Source organism: Cetorhinus maximus, chromosome 15 (assembly GCF_964194155.1).
Source record: "Cetorhinus maximus chromosome 15, sCetMax3.hap1.1, whole genome shotgun sequence".
Lineage (NCBI taxonomy): Eukaryota > Metazoa > Chordata > Chondrichthyes > Lamniformes > Cetorhinidae > Cetorhinus > Cetorhinus maximus.
This window is the reverse complement of record NC_135893.1, coordinates 11,585,326-11,608,267: the sequence shown is the minus strand read 5'-3', so window position 1 is coordinate 11,608,267 and position 22,942 is coordinate 11,585,326. Positions and strand designations below refer to the sequence as shown.

Below are 22,942 nucleotides of genomic sequence, written 5' to 3'. Positions count from 1 at the left end.
ATCCTGATCAGTATAGTTCAATAGCACTACGTGTGATTTATTCATCCTTGGGATGTGGGAATCACTAGTAAGGCCGGCATTATTTGCCCTGTCCGTAATTGTCCTTGAGAAGGTGGTAGTGAGCGACTTTTTTGAACTGCTGCAGTCCTTTTGGTGAAGGTGCTCCCTTACTGCTGTTAGGTAGGGAGTTCCAGGATTTTGATGCAGTGACGAGTGTGTTTATCCACCATTAGATTAGGTAAATTAGGTGATTTCTGTGTACTCTGGATATCTTTTTGGGCGCAAGACTTGTTTTCCTGTTTTATTTTTGTTACTCACCGTAATCCGCTTAAAGTACTGCCAGTCAGATTTCCACACATTTATGACCTTTGGAGAAGGGGCAGGTTAAAGTTAAAACTAAAAAAAAATCCCTACCAGAGTCTGCAGTCTTATCAAGTAGAACTCCACTTTGTGAAAGCCACGAGCTGTCAATGGAATATCCTGAACTTGGCATGATGGTTGGAAACTATGTTTTCAATTGTTTATAAAAGCATATTTTTGTTTAACAAAACTTAATCTCTGAAGATTGGACATGGTCAGTTTTCTGATGAGGTTTGTAAAATGTATAATTGCAGAGTTCAACAGAGGTTTAAAAAAACAATCATGTCAATTGAAACCAAGCCAGAGGTTTAACCCAGCACAAAGGCTTCACAGAAAGACAGTGTGATGTTTTTGGTAGATTCATAGCTGCTGGTCAGTAACATTTTGAGAATTGCAATGGTACAATACCATTCAGGTGAAGTAATGCTAATCAGGTCTTAGTATTATAGTGGTTATGTTACTGGACTAATAATCCTGTGGATCTAAGTTCAAATTCCACCAAGGAGCTTGAGAATTTGAAGTCAGTTTAAAGCAACCTTGAAATATACAGCTGGTATCGATGAAAGTGACCATGAAGCTGTTGGATTGTCACAACAGTCTAACTGGTTCACTAAAATCCTTTAGGGAAGGATGCCTACCAGCCATAGCCGGTCTTGCCTATATATGAACCATGAACTAGATGGACCAAATGGCCTTTTTCTATGCCATAATGATTCTGTGCCTAACTCACACTCTAATGTGGCTGGCTCTGAAGAGACCTAGCAAGCCACTTGTTTGTTAACGATGGGCAATAAATGCTGACCTTGCCAGCAATGCCCACAGCCCGAGAATTAATATAAAAATTAGTGATTAGATAAGACTAACAGAGTATTAAGGCTCCTGTCAGCAGCAACTTCCTGTGTAGTGTCATCTCTGTAAGTAGTAGCTACAAGGACTTTCAAAAGAACCAATAAAGATCAAAGTTTTAGAATTAGCTCCTAACAACTAACTAAAAATGAGTCAAACAGCCCCCTTGCCTGCGATAAAAGCCCTATATTAGTTACAACAGAGAGTAGTGCCAGAAGTGAATTACACACAGTACTTAGAAAGAAGTTGCATTTATACAGTACACTTATCATGTCTCTCAGAAGGGTTGTAGAGCGCTTCATGAACTAAGAGTTACTCTCCAGTTCAGTCATTATACATAGGCAATAACGCAGAAATTTTGATCTCAGCAACAGTAATTTAAAAAAATTAATCATGGGATGCAGGTCTCACTAGCTAGACCAGCATTTATTGCCCATCCCTAATTATCCTTGAGAAGGTTGTGGTGAGCCACTTCCCTGAACTGCTGCAGTCCATGTGTTGTACGAACACCCATAGTGCTGTTAGGAAGGGAGTTCCAGGATGAGACAAATAAACAGTTAATCTATTTTTGGTAGTGTTGATTGAGGCAGAAAGGTTGGACTGAGCCCCTTTCTGTTCTTCAGGCATGCTAACTGACCTTTAGCATTCACCTGAACCACTGAAACAGAGAAAAGGAACCAGACAAGCCGATCTCTATTTGATACCAAAATGCTGGGCAGGGGAATGATCCTAAGTTTACTTCACTGTAAGAAACACAGTTATGCATAAACTGCGCAATTTAGTTTAATGTCAGAATGTGTATGTTTTTCTACAATATTATCCTCTAATATCAACATTCATTGTAACTCTGTTCTATTTCTCTGTTTCTTGAACAGAACATTCTGTTGACCTGCACAGTTATTTCACGCTAACATGATGCTGTTATTTTATCACCTCCCAAAGTAAGACTAAACAAAATTCAGAAGCGAAGCAAGTAAAAATTTCAGTGACAATAGTCTGGTGCTCAATTACTAATTAAGATGCATCAAAATACCACGGGGTTGAAACTATATCCCTAACCTACCACTGTGAAGTAGGTACAGTGAACCATCCCTGCACCAGAGCAATTAAGCCTGAGGCCCACTTAATATTGGGCCTAGGGTTGCAACTAAATTAAGCTGGTGAGCTAGGGACATTTGTTGCACTTCACCAGGCAGTTCACCAGTGACATGGATTTAAATTGCGGACCATTGTGTTGCCAGCAGTGGCCCTTGGATAGGTCCTCGGAGGAAGGTTTGGGCTGAAAAAAACGACTAACATCCTCTCAATCAGGGGCTAGGAACCATTTTCAAGACTGCTGTGAAGCTGGAGGAGCACTCTTGCTCCTTCCAGCTCCACATTTAGGTAAAATTTTTAAATTTGTACCTCTTTGATAGCAGCTAGATGCCTAATATGGGTCTTTACTACTAAGGTGGGGTCAGTGCACTTTGGCACAGAATATACATGCACACACTACCAGCCATATTGGACACATAGGTGCCTGATTTATGCCTATAAAACAAATGCAGCTTTTACAAATCTCTAGACCCATATATTCAATATTCCTTGTGAATGCACCATTAGCTACTTCAATGTCAGATCTAAAAAAAATGGGGGAGAAAGGTAGACTGGATGAAGTAAGCTTGGCTTACATCTTGACTTACTTAGTCTTCTCCCCATACTCTTTCCAACATTGGTACTCAGTAATGTAGCACTTAGCCTAATTTTGTATTTCATAAACGTGGTGACATTCTGTAGATTTTGTTCATTCCCGAAACATTGGGCAACCTACCTACAGAATGTGCTATAACTGTGTGGTACAATAATGTAATGGGAAGCTGACCTTCCAAAACTGAAGTTTTGTGGACATATTACAAATTTTGGGTCTGCCTTCGATACTCTCTTAGGTCAAGCAATGTTGGCTACTGTAGTAAGTAGTGTCCATTTTTTACCTTCAGGCCTGTGTCTGCCCTGCCCTGCCTGATGTCTAACTCACACAAAAGTGTAACACAGGGGTGGTAACAATAGTACCCCCTTTGTGATCTGAACTGAATATTGTGCCTTTCCCATCTAGCATCATGTGCACTTTGAATATCTTCCAATGAATGGACAGCTAAAACTTTAGTTGGGCAAGGCCAGATAGAGGTTGTTAAGCTTTTTATTTTACAACAGTGTGAATGTACAGAGTAACCACTGTTATTGGTTGGAAAAACTGCCAATCAAGCCTTCTACAAGCCATCTTGCACCCTGCCCCAGTGCAATTACCCAGCTATTCTCGCAACAAATTAGATCACCTTGACATAATAAGACTGGGATGAACAATTTAGCTCTTACTGTCTCAATTCAGAAAAGTACATGAGTAGCAAAATTCCACAAATTGTTTAATTTTAAACACAAAATTCCTCCTCTCCCCTCACCACTCACCTTCCCCCTACCTCTCTGGTTGCTTTGGTCATTTTAATCCCTTGTGAGTTGGATGTAACTGATTTGTAGCATTATTAACATAAACTGCAGAGAAATCTCAAAATGTGGAAGGTTACGATATGGCATTCAGACTCCAAATATTGGTATCTATACACAACAAGAAATGCGTAAATGTACTGACAGCTGTTTAACAGGATTTAAGACAGCTGGTGAAGACAAAACTAAGACACAGAGCCCGTCCGTGCTGGGAGAGTTTATTGACTTTGTCTAGTATCAACACTCCTTGCTCACGCCTAGTGTCCCAGCTATCCCCTATTTATGTGTTCAAATACCCATCACCTGTTTTCCTTAACAACAATTGACATTAACAAACCTTAACAGTATAATTGATAAGACACCAACAACAGCATCACTAAACTCACGTGTTTTTTCATTAAAACAAACATGATTAAGAGATCTAAGATGTGGTCAAAAGACATACCTGATAAAGCAAATCAAGAAAAACTACTTCCACTGGTCAGTGAGTTGGTAGCTAGAGGGCATAAATTTTGGATCACTCGAAAAAGAACAAAGGAAGAGGCTAGGAGAATTGTCTTAAAACAAGTAGCATTGTTGGGGCATTGAATACCTTTTTAAAAACAGTGGTACAGCAGACTTTTAAAAGGGGATTGGTTAAATATTTGAAAGGAAACATTTAAGACGGCATGGGAAAAAAAGACCAGAAAACTGGACTAAGTATGCTGGTCTTTCAGCACAATTGGTCAGATCACCTTCTTCTATACTTCAAAATTTTCTCTTTTAGGTGGCAACCTGACAGTGTGATGGGAAAGAGGAAACCAGGCAACTGCAAGCTATGAGGAAGAAGGGGAGAAGCAGGAAAAAATAATTTTGCAAAGTCTGAAACACAATGTTATCAACGATAATTTACCGAAGTGCAAGAGTTTATCCACATAGCGAAGGGGATGTAACAGGTAAGCTACATCGCCAAACTCAGTATACATTTCTAGTAAAAGAGACGATAGTTCAGTCAATCAATGACAGAACTGAAACACAAAATCGCCATGGGAGATTCTGGTATTTACATGGAACTTGAGGCCTCAGCTTCCAGGGCTGCAATTATTGGTAACAAAAACATTCTAATTTTAGAACTGTAAATTAATTCACTCCTTCAGAGAATATTTTCTAATCACTGCCTGAAGCTGTATAATTAAAAAAAAGGACTGCCCGATAATGAACTGTTGCTATGGTAACCAGCTTCTTGGATCACAAAAACTGCGCTTCTTAGTCTTCAACAGTGTCGATGTTTTCAACTGATCATAATACCGTTACACTAGTTAAAGGGAGTTTTGTGATTATCACTCTTCTTTCCTCCTCTGAAGTCTAAGACTCTAAGTCTTACACTGAATCCAAAACTTTGACATTACTTTAAATTTTAAATACTCAAAAATCAAAAGTAAACTTTACCACATTGATAAACAAAACTGCAATTAATAAAATGAAGGAGTAATAGAGGATCATCTTTCTTTTGTTGCTGTTATTTTCCCACAAAACAATGCTTAATAACAACATGCAATATTAGTTATCTGTTGGATGTTGGTACTCAGGGACAGTACAATTGCCTTTTCAGGCAACCAGTGTCAACATCAAGCACTCTCAAGTCAATTAAAGCACGGCTCAATGTGGAGTAAAGCTTTCTCTGCTCTAGCCTGTCAATATACCTTGTCCCAAATCCCCAAAAAGCACTAATTAGGGACTACCATTCCAGTTGTTTGTATGGGCAGAGACTGCCCAAGCTCAATTCACTTAGGTCCCATACAGCCAACAGACAGAATGAGTCTGCCATTTCATCGTCTGGGCAGCATTTGAACCCAAGTCCAAGAGACAAAAGGCCAGTATCCTTCAGTTCCCCAAACCATGGTGGTAAAAAGTTAAATCAATCCTATTCTCACAATTTGTCACATCACATGGTGCAATATCGCTTATTAAATGTTGGATATGATTACAGATGTTACCTAGCCATCATTATCCATGAGGATATCCTACCTGGTATAAAATAAAATCAGCAAACAATGGTTTGAGTATATTCTAAAGAATAACATCCATTATAGTGTTACCCTGCTTCATAAAATTGCTGAATGTATTACCGACATAGCCACAGAAAATGTTTGACCTGCTGTGCATTTCCATCAGATTCTGAAAGAAAACAGGTGGGTAATTGTTTTGGACAGCACCTTCTTCACAACCTGGCCAAATGGCTGTGCATTCCCAGCATTTTCTATTTTTATTTCAAAATATCCAGCATTTTTAATTTCTCTTTTATCTTGCTCAACTGTTGTCTTGCAATATTGCAGACTGTGTGTTATTCTAAATTTATACTTCTAACTGTACCAGCATAGGTTTTCACTGGTATCCGTTTGTTCCTTTAGGAACAGTCATCACCAAGTACCTGAAGCTATTCAGGGAAGCAGAAGTAGCAAATCAAATACAGAAATTACAATCTATAGGAATGGATCCTCTGGCCCTTCCAGAAAGAATAGTTTATTACTCACTAGGCAAGTGAAAGTAATTTTCCTTCAGCCTTCAAATGGTAGGCTCCTACTCCCTATATTTCCACCAAGAAGCTCTTATTGCTTCACTGCTGAATTACATTTAATCAAAAGTCATTTATCTTCATTGGTTAAATGCAGGAAACCATTGTCGTTGGCTGTCCCTTGATTCGAGGAGAACGTCTACTCAGGATCGCGAGTTTCTGCCATGGGTCATCATGTGATTGAACATGATTCTCGATCCACAGGGAAAAGGGCATCCCACGAGTTGGTGAAATCCAGAGTGCAGGATTTGTTTCCTTTTCTTTCCTTCTCTGCCACTGGTCTGCCTCACCATTATGGTGTTGGGACTCAATGCGTGATAAGGCATGATGGACAAGTTGTCGCTATTCTGAATGATTGGTAACAAGCTTCTTCCAGTCATTAAGGATTAAGGTCAATGCTGCCGCATTTCAAGGAGGGCTTCAGATTGTCTTTGAAGTGTTTTCTTTCTTCTCCGCTGGAATGTCGACCATTTGAGAATTAAGTGAACAGGACCTGGCGGGGAAGATAGTTTTCGGCTATCCGGGCGCAGTGTCCAGTCCATCAAAGTTGATTTTGCAGGAGCTTTGCCCGAACGCTTGTGGGCCTGGCTTCAAGGAGGACACTAGCATTGATTTGACAGTCACCCTATGAGGAACCATAGCTCATCAGCTTTGGTGTGGCACAAGCGACTTGTTTCCTCAAGGAAGGGTAACTCGTTTAACATTTGGGTTCAACAGGATGCTAAAAAATTGTGGCAGAGATTGATTTAGTCATGGTTATAAGACAACAGTGTTCATGTTCAAACATCTAAGCCTTGATTGGCTAAACAACCAACTTTGGAGCCAGTTATCAGCCACAAAGGCAAGTACATAGCACCTTCAAAACAGACCTCATGATTATAAGGCAATGGAAAACAGCTAAGTTTGTATTTAATTTCCAGAAAATGAAAGTGTATGATCAATAGAATAGAGAAGAAAAATAAAGATGGGGGTGAGTAAATTATTTAAATGTCTTTAGTTATCACTTTTGTACTGCATGGTTAATATTAAATGAATAAAATTTCTATCAAATGAGTGGCTTTTCCAATCTGCTGTAATATTAGCTCGACTTTCAGTGTTACAATGAGTAAATTAAAAAGATATCTGCTACGAAACAAAACACAATTCCTTAAGTTGCCTGCAATCTAAGAGTTATTGACTATTTAATCCATTCGAAACAGATTGAAGGCTACTTTTATATTTAATTTGTTACTTTAATAGTATTTTGGATTTTGCTTAAGATTGTCATGCAACATGAGGCTCATCAGCATTCGCCTGCATACAACATACAAAAGACTTGGTTACACAAATCACGAAGCAGAAGCATGTTACAGCAACCCGTGTAGAGCCAAGGCAAGGTTTAGGATGATAAAAATGTGACAATGTCAGCACTATTAGAGCCAGATAAAAACTAGCTGGGGAATTGTTTACAAAGCTAATGTTTAAAACAGGCATCAGGCAAGTCTTTACACAAAAGGGTGATAAACATCTGGAAAAATCTACCAGGCAGGATAGTGGAGACAAAGACACCAGGGTTGTTCGAAATGTAATTGAATACTAAACTGGGGGAATTAAGGTACCAATGAAATGAGTTTCAGTGGGCGAAAGACCTAATCTCAATGTCAGCTTTTTTAATGCAATTCTAAAATGTATTCAAAAGCCACTCAATTTCCATGGCAATGCCTTTCTGACTGTGTCCCAAATTCTTTGTAAAAATTCCGTGGGGCGAGCATATGGAAAAATTGACACTAATTCTACGCAGTGTTATCATAAGAATGTGGAAAGGCCAGGAATCTGAAGAACCAATCCAAAACAATGCAGTGGGAAGATTTTTAAATTTCAGCTTATTTTTTTAAGCCTCTTTCAAAGTAATCTTCAGGCAGGTAGCTCAGCTTTAACACTTCGGACCACAATACAGCCGCATACTGATGTCACAAATTTATATGAAATATGATGGTGAATGAGTTTTACCTCTAGTAATGCTTGTAAACAATATATCTCAAAAACTAATGGAACACAGATAAGGTATGGCATGGCCCAGGGAAGAACCTAATTTTGGCTAAGATGTGGATCTGGATCCTGGAATTTTTTTTAAAGGGTCTGTTAACACTGGGAGATAGGCAAATTGATCTTTTTTTTAAGAATGCTGTGGGTTGTTTGATTTTGAATGTTGTTGATTGCTTTAGAATGTTGTGGATTGACCCAGCTACTGTGGTGGAATTTGTTACAGCTGTCAATTGTGAGCAGAGTTTTCAGAGCAGGTTGTTGGATGTGCATTGGCCTGAAGCCTCCTCGGAGAGATGAAAGCTCTTACTGAAAAGATTTCTTTTTTCAGCTTTAGAGGTACAGTGCATCAATGAGGAAGAGTTGGGTAATTGTAATGACATTGAGTTAACACAGCTTGGTGGCAATATGTCCTTTACTTAGCACCTTCTTCACTTGTTTAAGAATGTATCTATTCTGACAAATAAGGGATAGAGGGTTTCTTGTGCTGTTCTCAGCGAGGTATACGGCCTCACTTTAAGATGCGATGCTACACTGATCATTTTTTAGATAGGTGAAAATTTAACCAGCGATTGCACATTTTTTTCAAAAATTCACCACTTACTGACCAAAAGAAATCAGAGTGGTATGTTAAAAATATTATGCATTTCCTGATATAAACCAGGTCTCTTTTTAGAGGCTGATATATAAACCCATTGGTGTGTCCATTTCAATGTAAGAAAAAGCAAATGCTGCAAATTTGGGATCAAAACTGAAAATACTGCAAATATAATCACAAGTTCATTATCATCCAACAATTGTAAAGATATGTTGATTTTTTTTGATGTAGATACTCTATTAGAGCCAGAAACCAAATGGTAAATGCATGGGACGGAGAGTGATCTATAACCTCTGGGATCTGGGTACAAATCCAGTTCAAATTAATGGAGTAAAGGAGTCAGCTTTTGGCTACTGAGGTGGGTAGCTCGAGTTGGGAAACTTCATGACTCATTGCACCTGCCTTGGTAAAAGATTAATCAAAACTTGCAATTTGTGCTTGGTGGGAGGGGGACAGGCAGGTACGGGATAGAGTTGGGGCCACTGCAGCCTCCGGAAGCAGAGCATAGGTAGCCACAGGGATGGATGGGTGCCGAAGCGGGCTGGTTAGAAGGCCCATCTTGGTTCTCTGAGACTTCATCCCAGTTGTTTTAGAAGTTGTTAGGCCCTCTAGCCCTTACACCCTGAAGCCCCCATCCCACCATGGCCCCTCATCTCCTCCAAGCCAACCCATGCCCCCACCCAACCCCACATGGCTTTTCATACGCTCCATGCCACATCTATAGCCACTCACTCGGTATCCAGCACGGGTAGACCTCAGAAGCCATGTGGAGATAAAAAAAATAATAAATTCCCAACAATCTAATACAGCTCTCACTACTACACATTTGATGTTGGAAAAAATGCCCATTCAAGTTTTTAAATCTCTTCAAGTGGTTAATCCCTTACAAAAACAAACTTTATTCAGAACTAACAAAGACAGCTAATCCTTTAATAGATTCTTTAAACTGTCAATCAACAATGAACTCAGAATCCCCTGCTGACATAATTTCAGGTTTTGAAACACAGCCGACATTCATGACATAATGACAGTCCTTGGGGAAATATCAACAAAGAGCTCTATTGAAACTGCAAGACAAAATGCTAATATTCTTTTCTAACCTACGCCTATCAATCGAAGCAGTCGAGCAGAGGGGTTTTTAGACTCACTAAAAAAAAAGGCTGCAGCTGCCAAAGTTTAAAGAGTGGGACAATTAAAAAGTTCAGATCATGACAGTTATACAGACCTATTCACCCTTCAAGAACATTTATGTCTACTCCCAATTTGTGACTCCCACACTGTGGGTTAAGGCCCTTGCAACAGCTAAAACGGGCTCTGTCTGAACTCAACACTGAGGTCCAATGGCCCTGCTGAAGTTGGGTTTCCCTCCGATGTGAATCGTCTCCTACCGGCAAATATTTGATCTGTTGGAAATGGGGGCAAGGACTTCTGCTCGCCATTTCTACAGGTCAGTGAAAATCTGGCCCAAAGTCTTTTCTGTTTGTTAGCTGGAAAGTTCTGATGTGAAATAGGTTTGGCCTGCCACAATCCAGCTCCAAACTAGCAGCCATTCAGACAATCTTTAAGATAGTTGGTGTGGGAAATTAGAAAATAAATACTGCAATGGAGTTGCTCTTCTGACATTGGGGCTCAGGAATGTTGTTGAGATGCAGTGTGGGGCTGACCTTTAGGCTCTACCAGGGCCTGGATAGTGGCAGGCAGGCATTAAAAATATTACAATTGGTCTGCATGCTGGTTTCCTGACTCCATCCCTTTCCCAGGCCATTTTTGTGGAGACAGCAAGGGGTACGGTAGCAGGGCTACCCACCTGTACATGGGGTTTTCTAGTCAGCCTCCAGATTTCCACAGGCAGTGAGGGCAATTTAAGAAGCAGCCTCCCAGTGGCAGACCAGGGGGCCAGCAGTCCAGGAAGGCCTGGAGGCCCCCTTGCCTGTTGGATGCAGCAGCAGCTGCAGACCACCCCGTATCCTCCACCCCACACTAATGGCTTGGCTCTAAAACAAATTTTTTGCCTTTAATTTAAAAACATCGGGGAGATGGGGGCTATTTTTTGAAGTGCCCTCTTCCTTATTTACCCTCCATTGTAGCCTGCTGCTCCTTTCAAGTTGGAAGGCCTCTGATTAGCCCACCAGCTTTGAGAATATGACCGCTGTCCTTAATGGATGGCAAGCCTGGCCTCTGGCCATTAATTAGTTGCACCATGGAAAATCACAATGAGTGACATTTTTCTCCACACAGTGTGGGCTTCTGAACCACATTTCAACCACATTGGACTGCTGCCCAATAAAATGTTCCATTCCTTAGCTTGATGAACATTTTCTCTTTCGATTTCTAATATCCAGCACCCACACAGTCTTTTGCTTTCATATTAGGTAAAGTTAAGATGCAGGGATGGGGTCTTTCAGTACATCTGAACACTCTAAAATTCCAATCACAAGACTAAATAATCAGATCTGCATCCTGAAATAGTGTTAAACAATGAGGCTTCTACCCAGCTCCAGGATAATCTCAGTTTATACAGCACTCTACTTTGTGCCAGTTAAAGACCACCCCCTACTGCAACAATATGCTGTTTCTATCTCCTCAAGCAGCCATCCTTATGGTCTTTCTGAGCAAGGCTGTCAATTTTCGTACCTACCGGTGGATAGTTTAGTGCTATGGAGAAAATGGATTCAGACTGCCCAAACAAATTACACTTAACACCATGTTAACTCAAGCTGAGTGAAACTATGCTGTTCTAAGCTACGGTATCAACTAATCATCCTGATATATTTGCTAGGTAAATGACGTGACACGTTTGTTCCACTGTCAGTTGCAATCACAAATCCATTGTTGGAGCAGGCCCAGAAAATGTAACAGAGCCCATTTCAATGTTTAATAGGATGGCACCTTTGGAGCTCACACCATGGCTTAGTGGCTAAACACACTGCCCAACATAATAGAACAGCTGTAAAAACAAAAAGCTAAAAGCTACTGCGGACGCTGGAAATCCAAAACAAAAACAGAATTACCTGGAAAAACTCAGCAGGTCTGGCAGCATCGGTGGAGAAGAAATCAGTTAACGTTTCGAGTCTTCATAACCCTTCGGCAGAACTGACTATACTCAGTTCTGCCGAAGGGTCATGAAGACTCGAAACGTTAACTGATTTCTTCTCCACCGATGCTGCCAGACCTGCTGAGTTTTTCCAGGTAATTCTGTTTTTATAATAGAACAGCTGTATGTTTAATTCTTGGCCTGATTTTAGATGGAGTAGAGGTTGGGTACCACAATTGGTTTCTGTGCACCAGGATTGGGGGCAGGGGGGGAAACAAAAAAAAAATCAGTGAGAGCTTCTCCTTTTTAGCGCTAAGCTGTAACTCTAACTGAAGACAGTGCTGCTGGGACCAAATTACCAGAACAAAATATTTCTCTAGGTTGATTGGAAAAGGTAGAACTCATTTTGATTCTTCTCTTGGTTGTGTTCACTGTTTTTCCAAAAACCATATATCAATGTTTCCAAGACAGGAACCTTCTCACAAGCATTTGATAATGCTGACACTCAGCCAACAGCTGGAACACTGTCCCCTGATGGCTGAATTGTTTACAGCAAAGGCTATTTGAGTTTTCACAGACCAGGAAGCCCTCCAGTCCTATCCCCAGTCAGCACTGAGTTAACACGAATTTCAGGCAGCGGCAGCAGCAAGGCTGTGACAACTGGCTTTATCACCTCTGGGTTATGGAAGGAAAAGTCTGACAGGCTTTCTTGCTTGGTCTCACAGCTGAAGGATGCAGAAGAGTGTGCTAACCCCCAAGAATGAGTGAATACCTTCAGAAGGAGAAGGATGAAAATTGATGGAAAACAGGCAAAGGGGAATTAGTCTTAGGAGTTTATGGGCAATTATTCCTGTGAATCTCTGACCCCACCCCCTCTCTGAAGGGTCATACCCCAGTATCTGCTTCATCTCTTGCTGTCATGACATAGGGGCGGAATTTTCCGTGCCCGCTGGTGTCGGGCGTGCTTGGCAGCGTGAGTGGATAATAATGGTGAGAAGGCCGGAAATCGGTTTCACGACTTCATGATACCAGTTTACGATCATCCGCTCAGCCCGTCAATGGTGGGTTGCGTTTCCCACCAGCGGATGTTGGGAACCTCATTGTAATACATCTGCATATCATTATAAGGCTAGCCCGCCAGAATCATTCCCCTCCACCCACTGGGTTGTCCGCCAACATTGGCGTGATTGCATGCCGGTGCAGAACACGTCTTGACAAGTGTGACTTGCATAAGTCGGAACTTACCACCAGGGTCTTGCTCACATCATGGACATCTAAGGAGCAAAACATGCTGGAGCCCAACAGCAATGGCACACTGGGTGGATTCTCATGGACATGGCTCTGCCACGAAGTAGCTCATGGAAATTGGAAAGTTACCGTTGAGGGTCTGCTCACAACAGATGATGGTTGAGGGGGTGGAGAGGGAGGTCCAGCTATGTATGGGAGAGGAAGATGTACCGGTGGAGGGGAGGAAAGTCTAGGAGAGGAAAGGGTGTCATGGGGGGTGTTGAGATTGTCGGGGGGGAAACGAAGGTGTCGGTTGGGAGGGAGTACAGGGGGAGGAAGGAGTAACGGGGGAGAAGATAGCAATTGGGGAGGTAGGTGTAAGGGGGGGGGTGGGAGGTGGAAGGGAAGGAGTTTGGAGTGGGTAAGGAGTCTGGAGAGGGGAGGGAGTCCTGGGGGAGGAAGGAGTCGGGGGGTGGGGGGAGGACTAAGGGTGGTGAAAGAAGTAAGGGTGTCTGAAGGAGTCAGGAAGGGGGAAGGATTAAGCGGGGGGTGGGGAAGGGGAGGACTAATAGGGGGAGGGTTTTAAAGGGCGGGGGAGGAGTTCCAAGGCGGGGTTAGTGAGGAGTTCAAAAAGGTGGTGGGGGAGGAGTTCCAAGGGGGAGGGGGGAAGGGGTTCCAAAAGGGGGGAGAGGGGGAAGGGGTTCCAAGGGAGGGGAAGGGGTCCAGAGATGGGGTAAAGTCCAGGTGAATGTGCAAGGGAGGGTCCGCCTGGGGAACGAACTGAGGGTGGGCATGGTACAAGGAAATGGTGAGAATGACTGAGGGCAGAGTGAGGCGGTAGGGTGGGGAGCTGAGAGTTTGACGTAGCAGTAGAAGGGACAGAGTGGGTGGTTGGTGGGGACTCGGAGGCAGACACAGACTCTGGGGGTGGGAAGGAGGAGGTCAGGGAGGTTAATGTGGATGGTGATGGGATTTTCAGGAAGGAAGGGAGCGTGTATGTTCACCTGGACATCCCCAAAGGAACAAGGTTGTGGCTAGGGGGTCACGGAGGGGAGATGGAAGGTGATGCCAGAGGGGTTCAACAGTGATGGAGGAAAGAAAATGGGTGACTGGGGGAGGGGAAGGACAGGGGAGCAAATGAAGAACTGAATCACCACCATGCTGTCTAAATGGAAAGTGAAACGAGAGTCGTGGTGGGCGAGATCAGCTGCTGCATGGGAGTGTGATCAGTGGGTGGGTGGAGATGCAGGTCAGCTCAGATGGACACCCGAAAGCGAACCCCAGCAGACAGCATTGAAAATGCTCAGGATTTTGAGGTGAATGTGATACGGGAAGGACCCGCTTGCGTGGGAGAGTGCTTGCACAAGGCTCCGAAAGGCCCTGCCACACATACACTTCTCCCTCCAGAATCAGTCATTGGCCAGCTGCTCCCTCTGCGCTGACAGAGGATGAAGCTGAGGGGCTTACAGGCAAAGGGGACTCAGAGGGAGAGGGTAGCCTCTGAGATTACTGAGTGGATGACCCAGGGGTGTCCAGCTGCCTCTCCTCCATCCTCCAGGTGCCCCGACCTGACTCCTCGAGGGGAAGGAGCACCTGGAGGGACGCCGAGGTGCCCCATTTCCCTCTCGTATTGCCACTACAGGAACTCACCCATGTCTCCTGCAATGCAGTGCATCTCTGCGTTCCACTGGACCAGGGTCTCCATGGCATCCACCATCCTCCCCATGGAGACCTCCGTACGCACACGTGGCCACCACTTCATCAGAGAGCAGGTGGACGAACTCCTCTGACTCGCGAGCCACTCTGTTAAGGGCTTTCAACAGCTGTGTGTGATGTTCCCACGCATTCTGCTGACTGAGTTGGAAGGCCAAATCGAGAGGTTCATCATCTGACTTGGACTCACAGATGCCTCTTCCCCAGCAGTCCTCAGAGTGCCGCGGAGCTCAGCTGAACCTGCCTCTTCCTGCTGCGGACATGTGTCCGTGTGGTGACCACCAGATTGAGAACACAAGCCTGCTCTAGATCTAGGTCCCACTGACTCCCACCGAGGTGTGTCTCTCTGCGCTGGTGGAGGGTGTGGGTAAGCGCAGTGACAGGTCTTCAAGGCTGCTAATTTCCAGCTCTTCAATGGAGGTGTCCTCTTGGCTGGAGATTTGCATTGAGAGAGGGGTGATGTGCTACAGGATCCTCACGAGGGTGTTCGCTGCTGACCTTACCATCGCTGCAGGCACGGTCCATGTCCTCACTAGTTAGCGTGATGGTACGCTGCTCAAAGTGAGTGAGGGGCCTATTGTGGACCACTCCACCCCCAGTCTGGGACCTGTCCCTGCTGATTTGAGCAGGCTTCTCCTGCACAGAAACAGATGGAAAGAGTGTGAGCAGGATACATGGCACTGCGTGGAATGTTTGTGTGGTGAGTGGAGATATAGACAAGATTAGGGCGTGAGCTTCAGGGGATATGAGCCTGATGAAGATGTGAGGGTATGTATGAGTTAGTGGTGTTGTCCCTTGAGGTGTGAGATCCCTGTGGATGTGTGGTGGGTTTGTGAGTGTGAGAGTTGACGGTGATGAGAAGACTGACTTACCATGACGGAACGGATGAGGCCATTCATCCTGTAGTGACACTGGATGGCTGTCCTCCTTTGCAGGGTATTTGCGCTGACCACCGCTGCCACCACTTCCCATGCTGGATTGGCGATGCCACTGTCCCTCCTGCAGCTAGAGTAGGGGTAGAAGACATCACAGCATCCAAAAGGTGCTCAAGGGACGCATCGCTAAACCAAGGGGCTGCAGTCTTTTTGCCTTTTGGGGCCATCCTGCTTTCTGTGCAGCAATTCTGGGCTGGGAGCACCGAGAGGTGTGAGCACGGCTGCATTTAAATGTGACGCCCGGAGTGATGAAGTGGTGAGGTGATGGCATGGCAGAGAGCCTGCTTGGCATCGAAACGACGTGTTTCTCAGGAATGCGTAATTAATAGAGTGGATTTGGGACGACACGGCGTGAGAAGCCACCACCATTGAGGCTGGCAGCTAAAACATAATTTCCCCCATTCACTTAGTGTAAATCTGGGATGATTCCACCTAGGGCTGAAAATTAAAACTAAAGTGGTATGAAATTAAGCTAGTGTCCTGTTGCTAGCCAAGTGCAACATAATAATGCTCCAGTGAATTACGCCACCATAACAGGAACGAATATACAGAATTTGTTTTTTGATCTCCCATTTGTGAAGAACAATAATAATTTCAGTGCATGATCCTGTAGAGATTGGAATATTTTGTTTATGGGAGGCGCTCCTTCATGAAATGAGTGGACAATGTACAGCCAATCTTAAGGCGTGCAGCATCAACAAAGCTGATCCAACAGATGCTGATTTCTTAATTCACTTCCTGGAAAGTGGGAATCAGCACCTCCACTCTCCATGAATAAAGAGCAAGTGACAAAGGCCATTGTACAAAAAAAACACAGCAAAATTATTTTGAATATTGCACAAGAGCAAACTTCGAATGAATTCTGTTATCAGCAAGAGCTCAATGCTACACTGGCTCAGCAAACACGCTGAGAGGACACTGAACCAGAGGCTGAATAAAGATAATTACATTTTTAATAAAGAATCAGAACAAGAGAGCAATGCAAAGTGCAATACTGAGTAAACATACCGCAGGCAGAAAATGGGAGCCATGCATTGATTTATTATTGCATTTCCTTCTCTCCATGGAGAATATATTTTATACTGTTCTGTGATTCCTAACCATGTTCCATCACCTGCCGGCAGAAAGCAGACTTGTAGCAAAGTGATGAATTGCGCCCTCCTCCCCCCAGCTCTTCCCGTAATGGAGCACCTAAACATAAATAGTCATACCATACCATGGTATATATCTATACCATGAATCAATGACAAATAATGAGCACTGGGATCACGCTACATCCTTTTGAACTGGTATGCATTAATACTTCACTCATGCATGTTCATACTATAGGAGCAGAGTGTACTGTACAACTTCATCTAACCTTATAGTGCTGTCTGCACAATATTAGGCTGCACACTGCCACCTGCATACTGCCTAGCTTTATTGTATTGCCTGCACACTACCAGACCCCACAGCACTACCTTCATACTACGAGTCCCTATAGTACCACTCACGTACTACTGGACTCTATTATAGGGTCTGGGAGGGAACAGGCCCTATTAAGGTATTGCATGCACACAGCAAGGCCATTTAGTACTAGGGGAACATTAAAGGATGATGAGCCACTTTCATATTCCTTATGAAAGGTAGAAGAATCTTAAGTCTCCATAATTGTGTCTAGGAATGCCATTGAGATAAGGAAGCCTGATTTAAAAGTGTGAATGCCGATGTCTTGGAATTGGATTGGAATAGGAACCAGTATAAAAATAGCTTTATAATACCGCCTGCACACTATAATGCATTAAGACTGACCGCATGCAGCTAATACCTGTTAGTACTGGGATGGTACTATACATTCTTGTAGTACAACATTTGAGCGGTACCATAAATCCATAAGGATCTGTTGTAAAGCCTTGGCATAACTCTAGAAAAAAATCTAGGCTGCTGGGTGCACCAACTGAGCAATCAGGTTGAGTACCAACATTTTGTTGTAATGAAAAATGCACTTCTTTAAATAGGCTGTAAATATCAGTGCTCCTTGCAACAAAAATATTTCCAGAAAATTATAATTATACTTTTTATTCCTTTGTTTACTTTTTTAAAATATACCGTAACGGCGAGCAACAGTGGGAGAAAATAAAATGAAGATCCCAGTTCTGAGTTCTAATTGTCCTCTTCACCAGGCATCACTTTTAAAACACAGTTAAGAGTCTCTTGGAAAATGGGATAAATCTTTCATTGTCACAAAAACAAAAATGATTGATGGAGCACATAGGAATACAAAAGGGTGTGCTGTTTTGTTGGTAATCCTGTTTTAATTGTCTTTTAATTACAGATTAAACAGTTTAATGGTTCAGACCATCAAGGGACAGCTTGACACCTTAGGGGCAGTAATGAATCAGCATCCATCACAGTGTAAACTGGAATAGTTTCAAAAAGGTCTCTGGCAGAAAGGTGTTTGATTGGTGTGTTTTTCCAAGGTAGGCAATTAGGGAAAACCACAAGGCACTTCCACTGTGAAAATTGCACACAATTACAGTGGAACTATAATTTGTTCATCAGTTCAAAGGAAAGTTGTCAATATTGTCCTGGATGTGGCCAGCTTCTCCTAACCTGCTGATGCTTCTATAAATGAAATACCCTATAGTCCCAGTAATCATCTGCAGCTTAATTCTGAATAAGTGAGGTTAAATGCTAGTTAAGTAAGAGAGGATCAAAGAAAGACTAATAGTTAAATAATGGGGGACTCACATTTATATTGGTAATATGTTCATTTTTCCAGCATCCTAGTCATATAAGACACACAGAGGTTGAGAAGATGTCTCTTTGAACACAATCCACAGTGTTTTCTTTACATTGATTCTATTGAGAGTTGTATTAAGGGAAAGGCCATATTGCAGGGCACAGGAAGAGCGGGAGAAAGGATAAGATAAATAAAAGTGGTTAAGTGGCATGAAACTTGGTTTAACATTTTGAGTTAAATATGACTTCTTCAGAACTGGTATTTCTAGCGCTTTGTTTTTATTTTAGATTTCCATTATCCACAATATTTTGCTTTTATTCTAGTAAAGTACCTTTTGTTCTTTGATTTAATTTTTTTTTAAATTGGTGTTTTTGTTATACTCAAGTCATATCTCCCTCAGTAGTGGACCACTGCAGTTAGATCGATGTCTGGGTGCATGGCTTTGTATTCCAGAGCTGCTGTATTGGAACAGAAAGGGCCACAACTTCAGATCTGCCGAGAGCCTTGGGGGCCTCAATAACCTTCACTACTGGATGGCAAAGCAGCGTTCCCAATCAATAGCTCTTCCGCGGCATCACTGCTCCTTAGACAGCACCTTCCAACCCACAACCGCTACCATCTAGAAGGACAAGGACAGCAGATAGATGGGAACACCACCACCTGGAAGGTCCCCTCCAAAGTACACACTGTCCTGACTTGGAAATATATCGCTGTTCCTTCACTGACGCTGGGTCAAAATCCTAGAACTCCCTCCCTAACAGCACTGTGGGTGCACCTACACCACATGGACTGCAGCGATGCAAGAAGGTAGCTCACCACCACCTTCTCAAGGGCAATTAGGGATGAGAAATAAATGCTGGCCTAGCCAGTGACACCAACATCCCCTGAATGAATAAAAAAAAGTTGCAGCTCTAAGTTAAGGGTTTCCAAATCAGGAATCAACCTGATGGATTTTTATAAAGTGATTGGTCAATCTTCTCCTGAGACTTCTATTTCCTCTTAGAAAATGGGAGAGTACTTTCAACAAAAAGTATTTCCCCACTCCCCGCCTTAGACTGTCCATTGCTTTGAAGGTTTTTTTCTCATTAAACTTCATTGTATGGGTGTTTTTCAGCCAAGCACTGAAATCACAGAGGTTCATGTTCCTTTGTTTGATATTGTTAGTGAAAAATTTGACGTCTGTGTAAAACAGAATTTCTCCAATTTATTCTTTGCTTTTATCAGCAAATGGGAGAAAATATCTTCCTACTGATTTTAACTGACAGACATCAGCCACTCAATTCTGGCCACAGTAATGATAGGTAACTAAAATAGCAATCCATTGGTCTGATCAGCAACATGAGATACAGTCCCATGCAAACTAGTCTGGGTGATTTTCAATGCTTCTGTGAAGAAACAAATAGCCTGATAGCAAGAGGTGTCTCTTTCAAGCTGAGGGAACTAATTCTCTGGAGACAGAAGAGCCCAGATATGCATCATCGTCAGTACATTGCCTGGGTTGCCTGGACTTCAAGGTACATCTTTTGGTGCTGTTTGAAATTCATTGAGGCATCTTGATGTTAATTTGCATCTAAATAATATGTAAATGTTGCCATGCAGCCTCACCTGTAGATCCACTAGCTTGAGAAACTGGTCACAAAGCTAACAAAGTCACAGGAGCAATTTGAGTTCTTCCATTCTAATAAAGCAGTATATTCCTTCTCATTGTCCATAATCACAATTGTGATCACAGTGACATTGCTGAGCCTTGCATGAGTGTGTTTACTTGCATACTTCAATCATCTTGGTTTAGCTCCAAGGCACATTTACTCTATATGGGGGTGGAATCACTCTGCGCTCTGCTCACTAAAGGATAAATTTTCCAAGACTCCACTCCCCAGTGCTCCGTGGAAACACAGATCAGACGATTGAGAGTGGAGGTGAGCTTGCCTTACTTGCAGCTGACCTTCATGCCTGATTCTCTGATCTGCAGTCTCAGCAAGTGATACACCGCACCAGAAGCACCAGTCTCCCCAAAAATTACGGCTATTTGCACCAACATTTTTTTTAAAAACCTAGTAATGATTTTGCTACACAATGAAGCTAGAGAAGTTCTTGTCCCTCTGTTACAAGTTCCATTGTTAGACAAAATGCTGATGCAATGGAATTTTACACATTAAAGCCATGCCTCAAATGAGTCCCTTCAGTTGTCCACACGTGTACAGAGAAAATGTTGTACCTTTACATTCTCCCCTTAGCATACAGTGCTAAACGGGTATTTACCAAACATAGCCACAGTGTTCAGATTACCAGATGGAGAAATACAATACCTCCTTGGACAAATTTGTGGAGGGCACAGTCAGATGGTCCCACAAGGTGAATCAGGCTAGATTGGCTGTATCCTACAGTATATGGCTCTGCAATAGAAGAAAGCAAGAGAAAAATACTCTGTCATTGTTATTGGAGCAGAAACACACTCTTCAAGTATTTTGAACAAAAATGGCCTATTTGGTCAATTGTAAAGGTAACCTCCAATTCATTTTACACCAATGCTGCTTTGGCACTCTGCAGTGAAGTTCTATCCTGATGCACTGAAAAATTGAATCAAGAGCAACAGCTTGCATTTAGGTAGCACCTTTAACATAGTGAAATGTGTTTCACAAGTGGACAATCAGACAAACATTGGCAAAATCATGGCTACTTCATTGCGGAAATGGACAAATTAATCATATCTGTACTGCTGTTAGTTCCGTATTGACACTCTCTCATTTCATTATTCCGCTCTATCCCCATGCTCTTTAATCACTAAATGAACACTTCAAAATAGGTATCACTTAAATCGTGTGAATGACTCAGCTTCAATAGTCACTGGTGGTTGAAACGTTCCATGTTCCTTTAGGATAAAAATATTACTTTTAACCACTACTTCATAAATCCAATACAAATCCTAAATTTATGCCCTTGTTATGAAATAATTTACCAGTGGCATTAAGTTTCCATATTTTTACCCTTCACTGCGTTTCTGTATCCCTTTATAATAGAATCCCTGAAATGCCAGTTTAAATATAGAAATTTGTTCCTCTGACCTCAAATTCCTGATATTTAGGGGGTGGTTTTCAGTTTTGCCACCCAAAGGGAAACCTGGCGGAACTGATTGGATTACCCATCCATTGTACAACTTGTCTGATTCTTATCCTATTGAAATTGGATGAAAATCAAGGAAAGTTTTGGTCCACAACAATGAACAATCCATTCCACCAGGTTAATGGCCAGGCAGCAACGTTGAAAATTACACCTTTATTGTTGTGCTTCACTGACATCCCCACTTTAAATTCATATCAAAACAAATGGCTGAGTGAGTAAATGCATTAACCAATGAGACATTGAGTCAGAGTGGTTCCAGTTTCAATTCCCCATCAGTGCTGTGCTAGTTGATGTCTGGCAGGATGGTGTCCCAATTAGGCTCAGTAGAACTCAGTTGGAAATATTTAAAATCAATCTTGGCTCTTGCTCCTGAAAACTGCTCTACTCAGCCCAACTGCAAGGTGCACTTGTGCACAAGTCAGATGAGGACATCTAGTTCCATTATAATGTTCGCAATTGAAAAGCCTGGTGATAGCTGCTATTCAGGCTCAGGATATGAAAGATGGCCAATTGGGCAAGGTACCAAATTGGCTATCAGTATCTGTGCAACTATGTCTCGTGAAGAATTGGCATCTTCAGAAGAGAATAAAATATGCAAAAAGATTCACATGGAGCCCTTCCTGTCCTGTGGAACTGCAAATTTAAATGTATAGTTTTTTAGGATAGTGCAGTTTTGCAAATTACAAAATTAATGAATTGGATATGCCATGTGCTCAAAAGCAATTTGTCCTTGAAACACACAAAGGAAACAGCAAGAAACCCCTTTCACTTTAACCAGCTGGGATAAAGATCTTTATTTCATCTGCTTTGTCCATGGAACACTGAGCCACATCAGAGTACAAGATATCCTGTGCTACAAAGATTTTAATGATCTGGTATATCAAAATGCTTGTTGTACTTTGCAAAAGGCAATATAGAATGTACTCCAAACTGCTTCACAGCGAAATAATCAATAAAATGGGTGCCAAGCGAAGGAGAGTTTAAGAGGAGTAGCCATAAGCTTGGTCAAAGTCATTGAGCCAAGCAAGGGCAGTCCCATAGATCTGGACAATGGAAGACAGGTGATTTGGTTAACTCTTAATTGCTGCACATAGGTCATGGAAGACAAGGATGAGGAACATAACCACAGTCACAGAAGATCTAAATTGTCACTTTAGTAAAGGGTGCTTGGTGTAATGACAGGAGTGGAAAGCTGTTTGGAGAATTCAAACAGGGAGTTGAAAGCAAGATGACACAGCTTCAGGAGGTGACAACCTATTCAAGGAATTTGGAGAGGTCAAAGGTGTTTTATTTGGAAGGTGGGTAACATAATGGCTATTTTGAAAGAGGG

At 42.4% G+C, this 22,942-nt stretch overlaps 1 protein-coding gene across 4 annotated transcripts in view; it reads right to left on the bottom strand.

The window, feature by feature from the left end:
• Positions 1-22,942, bottom strand: part of acot7 (acyl-CoA thioesterase 7) — a 242,897-nt gene that overhangs the window by 110,752 nt on the left and 109,203 nt on the right. For all 4 annotated transcript variants that reach the window (XM_078557881.1, XM_078557882.1, XM_078557883.1 and 1 more), the window contains one exon: positions 20,799-20,885. In XM_078557881.1, coding sequence (XP_078414007.1) covers positions 20,799-20,885 — 87 coding nt within the window. The remainder of the gene's footprint in view (positions 1-20,798; positions 20,886-22,942) is intronic.